General features: G+C 43.3%; 2 protein-coding genes across 3 annotated transcripts in view; one reads left to right on the forward strand and one right to left on the reverse strand.

Moving 5' to 3' along the window:
* LOC309353599 (C-C chemokine receptor type 5-like) overlaps positions 1–12783 on the forward strand; it is a 113747-nt gene that overhangs the window by 58863 nt on the left and 42101 nt on the right. The gene's annotated exons all lie outside the window — the stretch shown is intronic.
* CDV3 (CDV3 homolog) lies at positions 771–10251 on the reverse strand. Of its 2 annotated transcripts, none has more exons than XM_081883064.1 (5): positions 9484–10251; positions 6294–6373; positions 5500–5636; positions 4001–4154; positions 771–2873 (listed from the first exon to the last, which is right to left on the reverse strand). In XM_081883064.1, exons 1-5 carry the CDS (start codon positions 9718–9720, stop codon positions 2747–2749), a joined length of 735 nt encoding a protein of 244 aa, XP_081739190.1. In that variant the 5' UTR covers positions 9721–10251; the 3' UTR covers positions 771–2746. The 2 variants fall into 2 exon arrangements, with proteins under 2 accessions (XP_081739190.1, XP_081739191.1); XM_081883065.1 differs by having other exon boundaries at positions 771–2450; positions 9484–10250.

Consider the following 12783-nt stretch of genomic DNA (forward strand, 5'->3'; position numbering starts at 1 on the left):
AAGATGCTTGAACGAATGATTGGGATTAGTTTCCCCAGAAATGCACTCTAAGCAGTAAGTTAAGAATCTTGGTTACTGCTCATTGTTTGCAGAGAAATGGGTAAGAACCCTTGGTGGAGCTTTTCATAATTTTTCAGCATTGTGCACCAGTGTGCTGTACACTCACATTAAACCAGGGTTTGTTTTTAACAGTAGTTGAATGTGAATGTGTACTGGGCCAATGGAATCAAGTTCTTCTATGTGAAATATTTCTCTTTGAGGCTTCAGACTCTAAGGAATGGACAGCCAACATGGTACCTCAAGATGCTGTTCCAGCTCCCACCAGTCCCAGCCAGCATGTCCAATGGCTACCCCTGATCTAGGACTTCAGAAGGCTGTCCAACTGGGATTAGTGATTGTAATCAGCGGCTCTGATTACAAACCTCAGCACTTCTAGTTCCTCACCATAGCAAGCAATCAGCTTACTTGCTCCTTCCCATTAGTTTGTGGCTTTTCTTAATAGTAGTATAGGAGTGAGGTAGACAGTAACCAGACAAAGCTAAACGAAGATCACTCTTCATTAGCAACAGCTGCTTTGAAGTCCCAATTCTGTGCACATCTACTCAGAAGTAAACCACGCCGAGTTCAATGGAACTTACTCCCATGTCATGTATAAAAAATTGCAACCTCGAGTTTCAGCTTCATGATCATTTATCAGCTTTGCCATGCTCAGTTTAAATGACATAGCATCATAACTAAATGTACAGATTCATTAGACTCCAGAAGCCATGTACATTGCCATGTATTATATTTATTAATGTTACAATGTTATTTTGCTTTGTCGACCATGCCCAAGAACTCAAGTGAAGATACAAAGGACAGCTTCATCTTACTGTAACATACGGTATATTAAAACTTGATTCATGTGTAGTAACAACCTTCATAAAATGCCAAAGTTGCGATTTTAAGTTTTTGCTATGTCATTAAGTGACATACATATACACATAATCTTTAGCTTTAATACCCTGCCAATGTTTTGTTGGCGAAGAAATACACTTTGAGGAAGATACAACTCAACGGTGTCAGCTGTAGATTTACTTCAGTGATATAGACATCTAGTGGCCTAGCTTTACAAAAGGCAACTATTTAGTAGCGTTTTCTTTCAATTATGCCAAGCAATTCTTTGATCACAAAGCCAATGCAATTCTAGGCAGAGGGGGAAAGTTCGTTACCCAGAATATTAATCATTTCACATCATAGCCAGTCGTCAATTGCAAAGTCACCCCGTGTTTATAACTAAAGCTGTTTCCTATGAATGTATTTTACCTACCCATCTCACAAAGCTGTATGCTCTGAGGATGTCTGAATTCCTGCTCAAGAGTCAAGAAAGCAACAGGACTCTTGAAAAGACACAGTAGCAGCAGCAGCCACATCAAGATCTAGTTGAGAAGAAAATTTAGGGAGGATTACCTTCTGTACCCCAGGTATCTCTTTGGGAGTTGGTTTGAATTCTATTCACGATCAGTGTCATACTGTACAGTAAAGCACAAATCTTAGCATATAAGTGTTATTGTACTAGTATCTCTCCAAATGTCACACAGCTGGTCAGAAGACTGATCTTTGACTGAAGTTTTCACTTAATCTTTGGGCAACAGACAAAAAACTGTCATAAGTGCAACACATTTCCAGAATATTTCCATGTTTCAACCAGTAAGAAACCACAACAAATGACATTTTTCACTAGACATATAATTACTTCCATCCTGCAAATACAATAGTGTGTGCGACCAACAGCTGATACTTGCCATAATACATTGTTAAGGTTAAGTATACGGCTTGAATTTTTCAAAAATGAGCTCCACAGACTAGGGGCGCATAGACATTTGTTGGCCATTGAATGCAAATCTACAGAAATCCTAGTCACTTGAAAATAAAGAAAAAATAATGTATGGATAGTCTGCATAATCCATACTGCTACTTGACTATGCTGCAATTTCTCAAGCCAAAAAAAGGCATTTTTTTTAAAAAAAAATAAGAGTTTACATAGATGAAACCAGTTAATATACGCAGACTAGTATACCTAAGTTTTCTATCTGGATGGATATTTATTTTCTGGAAACCTAAATTGAAACATAACCCAAACAAACAGCTCAACACTACACTGCATATTTTTGAAAGTGGTATATGCTAGAGGTTCCTAGTAAGTTATGGCTACATATGAAAGGATGGAATAATAAATGGGGGCACAGGACAAATTGCTCATTTAAGGTCACTTAAATTTGTCATTTAGAATAAATCAGAACCCAGATGGCTGACTTCTGCAGGATTTCTGAGAGGAATCCAGTAGAGCTGGTTTCGAGTTTCAGATGGCCACTAAAGAGTTGTAACCTTTTCCAGAAGTTGTGATCCACATGGTGTCCACAATGAGTGCAGCAAGTCTGAGGTAGTCAACCCTTACGAAGGCTCAGTATCTGAACATAAAAAAATTTGAAATAACCACTGGCTGCCGATAGCTTTTGCAGAGTAATCAAAACACTGGGGACTCTTGTTTGACCAGTTACATTAATTTCCCTCATATCCAAAAGAAATGTCAGATGTACCAAATTAAGCATACTTCCATAGAGCAAATCACTTACGTCAAAGAGGTCTGCACTTGTTGCAGTAGATCCAGCAGATATAAGACGGCATGTTCATAATAGGTGGTTTAGTTACCTTAGACTGGAAAGGTATCAAATAACCATTCCTTAATTGTAATGTGTGTACAGCTTTACTGATCCCCAAGCACAGCATATTGGTTGTCTAGCTGAAGTTTAGTTGCCTGGGATTTTGAAACCTCATCCCTACCTCTAGTTTTGTGTTTTACTACTTCAAAGCTCTTCTCCATTTCTTTATCCCTAAGGGAAAATAAATGTAATCAGTAACTGTCTTACACACACTTGCCCCTTAGTAATATTATTTCAATGGCACTAGTTTTGGTTGCAAAGTTCCATGGCTAGGGCCACTGACAGAATGGATATATGGCCCAGAACCCAGGGGGCTATTGTAGCTTCTGCATGTTAAGTGGGATATTTCTTTGAACACAAAGCCTCAATGGCATTAACACAAACTGCTTTCAAAACACCACTAGCAGATTATCTTCTTTTTTAAAAAAAACAAGTTCAAAGCTATGCTGAAGAGTGTGTTAGTGGTAGAGTTTGCTGAACTGTGGCCATAAACAAACATGCTACTTCACACTCCCAGAGGTTTGAACACTGCAATACCATAACAATTGTAAATATTTTAAAGTAACTGTTCGAAAGCATTGGCCTATATCCAAAAAAAACCGTACAACTAGTTCTGCATGCCCAAGAGAGGTTTAAGGAAAGCCTCTTTCGAAATGGGGTGCTCAAGTTTCAAAAACAGTTTGTGATATGGCACTGGGTGTATGTGTGTGTCTGACAGTCAAAGAAAAGCATTCCACCAAGCACGCCCAAGGCCTTGGGAGCCCTTAAAGTAGCTCTCAGGACCACAGTCACAATCTCAGGGTTAGTGAGAGATTGTAATGAATGTCCTGCAAATGCCATCTTTGTTAACATACTTTGTTCCACAGGCAGACAAAATTGCAACAGGGCTTAAGCTGTAGTTTAGCCGAGCAAGTCAACTCTGAGGCATAACATTATTTCTTCTGCTGAGATAAGAAAAGCACTGAAGTCCTGCAAATGGCACACTGAATTTAAGATCCACACAGGACTGTGATTTGTTATGTGGAATTGGCACACATCATGCCTTTCAGCATTCTACCACCCAACCCCTCGGAACACTTTCCTGTAAAACAAATTAAAAGCCTCTTGACCAAACTTATGCAGGCAGTGCTCCTAGAATAACATATCTGCAATTAAAATCCACTTGCTTCTTCTGGTGCAAATAACACCACAAACTTGTTTATGGTCTCAGTGGACAGGTTTATGAAGCTTTGAACCAATGATTAGGGGGGGGGAAGAGATTTTAAAGCAGATGTGCAGAGTCCTATTACTATACTTACTTTCTAGTATCTACATGCTTGGCAGTGGCCTGCAACGATGGGAATTGTGTATCACTATAAATCTCTGGGGGTCCTTGTGGCACTTTCCTTGTTCTAGTTTCTCTTGCTCCGGGTGGCCTATATACTCCACTGGACTGGACTGGCTCTGGGGTTTCTGCAAATAAGACAGAAAGAGCATTAGAAATAGTCATGTGTAATTAGATTAATATGAAGGACTCTGCTGTTTTTTAACCATCTTGGTATACTTCGATTATTAGATGAACCTGTTATAATATTCCAGTTTAATATATTCAGTCTGGATTTAAACAATCATCTGGTGTAAAGGAGTACTGCTAGCAGGCAGCATATAATCAAAGCTAATTTTAAAAAATATCCCAACTGCTTTTTTCAGGAGTAATGATAAATCATGGTTTGTTGTTACATCTATGTTCTCTTTCCTTCAAGAGTAACCTGAAACTTCTATTTTCAGTTCAGAGCAAACTATTGTCTCCCTGCTTTTGCCAAATATGGAAACTGATACCTTACAGAAATTAGCTCACAAACTGGGATATCAGACACAGTGAGAAATGTGGTTTATTCCAAACTACAAATGGAAACTTCAAATTTCCTCTTTTTTGAGTGAAAAAAGGAAGGCAAGGGGGAAGTACGCGAATCCACCTAAATGTTGTGTGGTGCTGTGTCTGGCAAGCCGCTTCCTGTTCTTTTTTTTTTTTTAATTAGCCACACCAAGAAAATATTTATTAGTATACATCAGCATTCGAAAACAGCTCGGCGCCAGTCACATTTTGTGACTGGCAACCGGCCTTTTTCGACTGGAGAAGCCACACTGCCAAGCAAATCACCTGGTGTGCAGGGTAGCGTGGCAGCAAAAAAGAAAGTGCTCAAACCCCAGGTCCCAGGAGCTACATGGCACCTAGCTTTCCTATCCCAGTTTCTAACACTGGACATAAGGGCATCTTGTCTATGCATGAGAAAAACAAATTTTTGCACATCCTTTTTAAGCAGAGGCAAATACAACTATGTATACTACCAAGGTAAGCAACAGTAATCTTATGGACTGCTTTCACTATCTCCCTGTAATACTATGATTTTCCTCTCAAATGAAGAAATGTTTAACAAATAGTAACTGTTAGGAATTCTGGCACCTAGGGAGCTTGAATTTTTCTTTTAGCTCTTGGTATTACAGCAGGAACAACACCCTACACCTATTGAGTGATGGCTATACTGCATCACACACACTTACTTACCCTTGCATTGGTAAACAATGCTTTAATTTTAACAAACCAGATTACTTTCCCTCTCCTTAGTTCTTGTTTCACTTTTTCCATAGAAGACCAACCTTATTAATTTGTATGAATCATGCTACCTAACACTGAGATGTTTGTATCCTGCAATTAAATTTTGAGAAGCAATGGGAAGCTCAAATAACAGAAAGCCCAATACAAGCCATTTCAATCAATATACCTTTAAAATAAACAGCGAAAAAACCAACAACTCACCAATAATTTCAGCAACAGGTGTCTGTGTAGGAGCAGATCTATTCCAAGGACCTGACAACTTATCCATACCCCCACCTGGTTCTTCACTGTTATCCCTTGGCTCTTCCCTCTTTTCACCATCTTCATCATCTTTTTCACTGAAATAAAAACGAAGGTGAAATACATGCTCATCATTTTCGTAAAGCAAGAATGTATGACACCATGCACATTTTGCATATTATGACATTAAGTACAGTTCTCCACCCTGTGTGAATATACAAAAGTATCAGCAGAGTCTGGCAATTTAAAAAATGGGCCTGTAGTTAGGAAAGGAGGGACAAAGATTTAGAATTACACAACTCAAGGGATAGCAAAGGCAAATAATTCCAATATAATTCTGCCCATATCTGTTTTAAGAGATGTTTTAAACAGCATATTACCCAGCAAAAGGAAGTACAGTAGACAACCACAGTTTAGTTCTTTAGGTTTGACAATTACTGAGAAGTGACAGAACACCCATAAACATGTTTAAAGTATTCAAGTGCTTTCTAAGCCATACAAAACAGCAGAACTTCAAGGAAACATTTTATAAAAGTGGCTAAGATGCACAGATTGTGCTGATCGCTTCAAGCCATTCTGTGGCAAGTCCAGGGATATGACTTTGTTAGTGCCTTTTCTTCAGCTATTAAGCTGTTGTATGTTAGGCTGAAATAACTCGTGAGGCTGCAAGTAATATCTCTATCAGTGAGGCACATTCAGAAAGTTGATGAGTACAATTATATTTTAACAAGTGTGTCTTTTTAAGACAGTAATACCTAATTTGCATGGAATGAACTCTGAGACCACTGTAGTCAATTACTTCTTCTTGCTCAAATTCCTTCCACTCATCCTCCTCCTGTAAGAGAGACAAACATCATGTAGACTCATTATCTGCTCTTAACAGAAGGCAACCAGCACAATAAGCTCTAAAATTATTGTGCAATATAAAAAACAAAAAAGATATTAAATTGTACAATAGTAAAAAAAACCCTCACAGAATGCAAATATTTCTATTTCTTTGCAATGAAGTAAACACTGCCTACTTTAGGAGCACATAATACATTTCAAGTTTCCAAAGAATTTCACATCCATTTCTTATTTCTAATTAATATACATGATTACCTCAATTCTAACATATTAGCTTAAGCTAGTAAAGAAGAGTGCATATAACTTGTGTTTCTGCCTAAGCATTTTGTTTTTATTATCCAACCTGGCCCTATTGGAATAGACATTAATAACACTTTGCACTTATTTCCTAATATATTCAAGCCCCTTCATGGCAGGCATGATTACAGTGTACGATGTGTGCAAGTGTGGGTTCATACACTAGTGAAGTTTCCCCATGATGCAGTGGAATCCTTGAGTCTACAGGAAATAGTTTGGATCCAAAGACCCTGCAGTTTAGCTTGAGCAAGAGGTGGTGGGAAAATAGGCTCTTCTTGGCTCTCTGGAATTAGCTTTTTGAGGACTAGAGATAGTGGAGAGAAAATTGGCAACAACACCCTCTCATGCAAGTGGAAGGGCTTTCCACTTTGGATCCATGCCACTGTCTTCCTTTAAATTTCTGCCATCTATTAAGCAGAGGATTAAATTTCAGCTGGAAAGTTATTATCTACGGCCAACAGATCTTACCCAAGAAAAAAATACTGATCTGAAAAGTATTTGCTAACAGGAAATCTACACTCCTATCTTCCCAAAAAATGAGACACAGATGGACGGCATTCTAGATAGGTAGTCCATCAAAGCAACACTCTTTCAGTAGATGGGTCCATCTTTTATTACCTATACAATGGTACCTCGGGTTAAGTACTTAATTCATTCTGGAGGTCCGTTCTTAACCTGAAACTGTTCTTAACCTGAAGCATCACTTTAGCTAATGGGGCCTCCTGCTGCTGCCCCGCCGCTGGAGCACGATTTCTGTTCTCATCCTGAAGCAAAGTTCTTAACCCGAGGTAATATTTCTGGGTTAGCGGAGTCTGTAACCTGAAGCGTATGTAACCCGAGGCACCACTGTATACTCATACCAATTATTCTTATAGTGTTCATGCTTATGTAGCCAAAGCAGCACCACCAAAGCACATTGGCAGATCAGAGTAACTTTGATGTATGGGTATGTACCAAAAAATCTATAGGGAAAAATCTATAGGTGGACCCCAAAGAAGCACCCTGAGTTGCACAGAACATTGTGAGAGAAGGGAAAGAACCTAACAGCACATCCCCATTAGAAAATATTGCAACTTTTTTTTTGGGGGGGGGGTTAGCCTAGAGAAAAGGCACATGAGGTGACATGGTGTAAATCTGAAAAACTGCATAGCATGGACAATTTCTCACTCTCTGAAAACTTGTGGACATCCAATGAAGCTGAATTAGGGACGGATAAAGTATTCCTTCATGCAGTGTATAGTATAAAACTAACTTGTTCCAACAGGAGGCAAGTGATGGCCACCAACTTATATAGCTTAAATAAGGATTGGACCAATTAAAAGAGAATAAGGCTAGCAATGGCTACTAGCTGTGATTGCTCTGCCTCCATTCTTGGAGGCAAGAATGCTTCTGAACACCAGTTGCTGGAAGCCACAGGAGGAAAGTGCTCTTGTGTTTGGATCCTGCTTGCTGGTTTCCTATAGGAACCTGGTTGGCGAGTTTGAGAACAGTATGCTGGACGAGGTGGGTCTTTGTCCTGATTTAGCAGGCTCTTCTAAAGAGGTGGATATAGGATAGAGTGGCTTGAACAGGAGACAAGACACACAGATATATTAAAGGACAGAAAGAAGCATCTGATTGCTTGGACAGGCCTCCTGGTTCACACGGAAAATCTGTTTTTCAGTGTCCCCAGGGACCAGCTGCTCAGTGTTGGGGGAGAAGGGATTGAAAGAGACCAAAACAAACATTCCATACCACAGCATTTTGTTGCAGCCCCACCTACGGCTCCCTAATGTGGATTTCTCACCAAACTTATTCCCTCATCTTCAAAAATCATTGCAATGTTGTCCAAACATTTGATCTAGAATCACTGCATTAGGTTAAGAGCAGCCTGCTAAGTCGGGCGAATGGGCTGTCTAGTCCAGCATCCTATTCTCACAGTGGCCACCCAACCACAAGAAGATGAGCCTCAATGTGACAATGGCCAAACGTAGAATATTAGAGATATATTAAAAAAACAACACCTCTGCCCTGTCCTTGAGGAGCCTTATGAAAACTGCAGTGTCTCAAATATTGAAAGCTACTGACCAGATAAAACAAGGATACAGCATTGTGTGTAAAAACCTCATGTGCCAGTGAGAGCTGTTTAATCCATGTTACACAGCTCCAATGCAACTGAATGAAGTACTTCGGGAACCATTTTTGAAAGGCAATGAAAAGCCCCGGAAGAAGTTGCATTACCATGTTACTTCTACGGCTGAAGCTAAGCACTCAGTGGAAGAACTGGACGATTACACAGGGGAAAAAACTATCCCTGCCTGCCAGCATGAAGGCACAGCTCAAGGGAGAGAGCCACGGCCTCAGTTACTACGGACATGCCTCAAATGAACAGAGGCTGCTGGGAACAAAGCAGTTTATGCAAACTCCGGCGCCGTTACAAAAGAGCGAGAACGTGCCGGGGGTTGCGTGGGTGGGGGCGCAAGACGACTATTTCAAGCCCAGTGATTTGGGCTCCACATCGGGCATCGCTAAATACGAGAGTCCTAAACTCTGCCCTCGTTCCCACCCCCCACCCCATCCGCTAGAAGGGAGGGTCAAGGAGTGACCGATGGGTGCGACTTCCACGCGCCCCACGCCAAGGCCACGGCGGCCGGGCTGACCCCGCAGAGGCGCCCTCTGCTGACAGGAAGTCACCAACGCCCACAGGAAGCAGATAATTCCCTACTTCTCTCTCTCTCACCGCCATCCCCCCCCCCCCACACGCCGCCCCATGACTGGTCATGCTGGAACCCACCCGGCTCAGACCCGCACCCGCCTGCTCACCTTAATCCCGCCCTTCGTCGCGGCGGCGTTGGCATTGGAGGCCGTCCCGGAGCCGCCCTCGCCCTGCCGGCTCCCCCCGCCCCCACCCCCGCCCGAAGCGTTGGCAGGGGCGTTGTGCGAGGCAGCCGAGGAGGCGGCCGTTGCCGCGGCGGCCCCCCGGCTGCTCTTCTCTTTCCGCTTCTTCTTGTCCCGCTTGGCGAAAAAGTCGTCCAAGCTCCTTTCCTCAGTCTCGGCCATGGCGGCGGCGGCGGCGGCTCCTCCTCGCGCTCCGGTTCAAACCGGTTGCGGCTGACGGGACGTGTCTTCCTCGCGCCTGACGGCGGTTGGGCGCCTACCAAGCCGACGCGCTGCGCCGGGGGGAGTGAAGGAGGGAGGGAAGGCGAGCGAGCGACCCCCCTCACAGGTGCCCACCAAACAGCAGCCCTCACGTGCGCCTCAACGGGGGTGGCAGTCGCTCGCCCCTTCCGCGGGAGGCGAATGGTACAGTCCTCAAACCGCCAGCTGCCCGCGCGCCGGACGCCTCTCTCTCTCCCTCCTCAGTTCACGCGGCGACGGCGGCAGCGGCTTCCGCTCTCCACGTTGGTGGCCGCCGCTTGACACAGCCAAAGGAAAAGTGGGGGCGAGGGAAGATCGGAGGGGGAGGCGGAGCCAAGCGGCAGGAGCTTTTTCTAACGTGGCACCTTATTGGGCATGGCGGCGCAGAGGCGGGAGGCCGCGCGCGCCTCCTTCCGCCGGGGCCAACCCGCCCAAAGGGAACAAACGGCCCGGGAGCCAATGAGAGGCAAAGGAGGCCTGGGTGACGAGGTTTGGGTGCGGCAGAAGCGTCAACAGCCCCGTTTGTGATTGGCCCGGCGGCCCGGAATGTGGGAGGAGAGAGGAGGAGGAGGGAGTGCGCTTGCGCGAAGTCGACGCCTTTGGGCGCTCCGGGAGTGACGAGGCAGTACAGCGCGAGCAGATGTTCGTTAGGGGCCAGGCTTTGATCTCTGTTGTTTCTGCTCTCCCTCAGCGCAGAGATAGCGGGCCTTGGTTCTGCGCGCGCTTTTTTTTAACTCGTTGTCCTTCTGAGGGGAGCGCGTTGAGCCTTCGAGATGCTGCCGCCCTCCCCTTCTGACGGGATTCGGCAGCTGCGCACGACAGGCAGAAACGCAACCGGTGCAGCTGCGCCCCTTGCCTCTTGTGAGGGAGAAAAACCGCACCTGCGGGGTTGGCTTATTTAGGGTATTTATATCCTTCTCCTCAGCCAAAAAGACTCCCGCAACGACTTATGAGGAATTAAAGCAATACGCTCCCTTACAATCTTAAAATGAAAAAGGAATACAACGCCCAAGAGGACAGGGGAAAATAAATCTCAAAAGTTTAAGCACCAATTTCTAGAGACAGTTGTTGCTATGCCGACCAGCTGGCAGAGTTAAGAGGCAGAAGGTGCCAGCAGAGCTGGGCCTCCAGCAGAGTGGATGCATGAACCAAGTTCCTCTCTTGCCCTGAGACAGGGTGATGGAATGCCTCTGCTCAGGTGATAGTTGAGGGTGAGGAGGCCTGATGGAATGAGTTGCCATAAGATTGGAGAATTGTAAAGTTGGAAGGGGTCCCAAGGCCCATCTGGTCCAACTCACTGAAGGTTTCTAAATAGAGGTTGAATGGCCATTGGTCATGGAGGCATTGCAGGGAGTTGGACCAGATTACATTAGATATTTGAAGATGGCAACAACTCATATCTCCTCTCAGTCTCTGCTTTACCAGGCTGAATGTACCCAACTTCCTCAACCATTCCTCATAAGGCTTGATTTTCAGACCCTTGATCATCTTGGCCACCCACTGCACAAACTCTAGATCCTTAAATTATGGCGCCAAGAACAGGACACAGTACTCCAGGTGTTGTCTGACCAAGGTACTATGACTTCACACCATACATTGTTGATGTAGCCTACAATAGCATTAGCTATTTTTACTACTGCATCACACTGTTGACTCACATTAAACTTGTGGTCTACTTATACTCCTAGATCCTTTTCATAGGTACTTCTGGCAAGCCAGACACTATTGTGTGAAGGACTCAATAGCTGCAAAAAACTTGTTGGTTAATTAAATGTAGACTTGTTTAGTCTCAGTTCCAATTTAAGTGTGTCCTTGAAGTGTTTCCTGAAGTATACATTTTTATCTAGGTAAAGGAAAAGCCCTGGACAAACAGTGAACCCATTACCAGTCCCAGCACCTAAGTTGAGTAAAGCTCCTCTGAGCAGGTGTGTAATATGCTATCTAAAGTGGCAGGTGAGGGCCAACCATGAATAAATTTACTTGCAATTAACACAGTGATCTTCTGATATTTGCAAGTAAATTTACTGTTAATCCTTGTACTTTTTGTTCTGTTATGTAAGCAACACAAGGACAAAGCAGGACCCCAAAGGGCAAGTCATAATGAAGCAAAAAGCAACAAGCTTAGCTGCAAAAAGTAGATTTTCACAAAATGGATTCACCTGTGTTTGGTGTGGCTTCTGCTAGTTAATGTGCATATGATTGTAGTCTAAATAGGCAAATTTAGTAAGCTGCTGTCCTGATACCAGGGCTCCCCCCCCTCCGAGCTCAACAACTCAGTTCCAGCACCTCTCAAGTGGGCACCATTGCCATTATAAGAGAACAACGGAGGAATTCATGGTGAGTTATGGCACCTCTTTTTCTAGAAAAATAGCACTGCCTGATACTATTGGTCAGTTAGCAAAATTCTACACCGCTGTTCCCTTAGGATTCAGAGAATGCCTCTGCCCAACTTGTTCAGTAACGAATGTGGCTTTAGCAATTAAAACTAATCCATAAGATAAGGCTGTAAGATACAATAAGTAGCACTAGCAGGGACTTTGATAGGCTGCAATTTCTTTAAGCATTTTTCTAACTGATGTTTTTTCTAAAATCAACTTTTTGAAATTTCTTAAGTCATGTTTGGGTTGTTGTTTTTTTAGCCTTTTCTGCACCAACTTTATGTGCAACAGATTGCGATTTCTTTTATAGTATGGACATGGCTCCTATTTGCTAGTTTGTTTAGAAACGCATTTGAAGACAGTGCTTTTTGTGGAGACCTTACTGCTTAAAAGCAACAAGGAAAGCTAATAAGGTTCATGAGAAAGACATTCTTTAATTGGGCCCATAAGCTCATGCCTTTTGTGAAATTACTTTGGGGCTTTATAGTCAAAGCAGGTCTGCAGAGTAGTTTGGAGGAATGTATATACCTGTGTTAAGGCCACAACATTGAACTCAGCAGGTCTTACTGCTGACTAGACATGTAGAATTGTGCTGTGGGTAAGTCTG

This window comes from Podarcis melisellensis (assembly GCF_964234715.1).
Source record: "Podarcis melisellensis genome assembly, chromosome: 12".
Lineage (NCBI taxonomy): Eukaryota > Metazoa > Chordata > Lepidosauria > Squamata > Lacertidae > Podarcis > Podarcis melisellensis.

Excerpts from the sequence above, each read along its gene's own strand:
- CDV3 (XM_081883064.1), bottom strand. The coding sequence starts at position 9,720 with ATGGCCGAGACTGAGGAAAGGAGCTTGGACGACTTTTTCGCCAAGCGG. Across the intron at positions 5,637-6,293 it reads GTTCATTCCATGCAAATTAG|TGAAAAAGATGATGAAGATG; the intron begins GTATTACTGTCT and ends TTTTTATTTCAG. Across the intron at positions 2,874-4,000 it reads AAGCATGTAGATACTAGAAA|GGATAAAGAAATGGAGAAGA; the intron begins GTAAGTATAGTA and ends ATTTTCCCTTAG.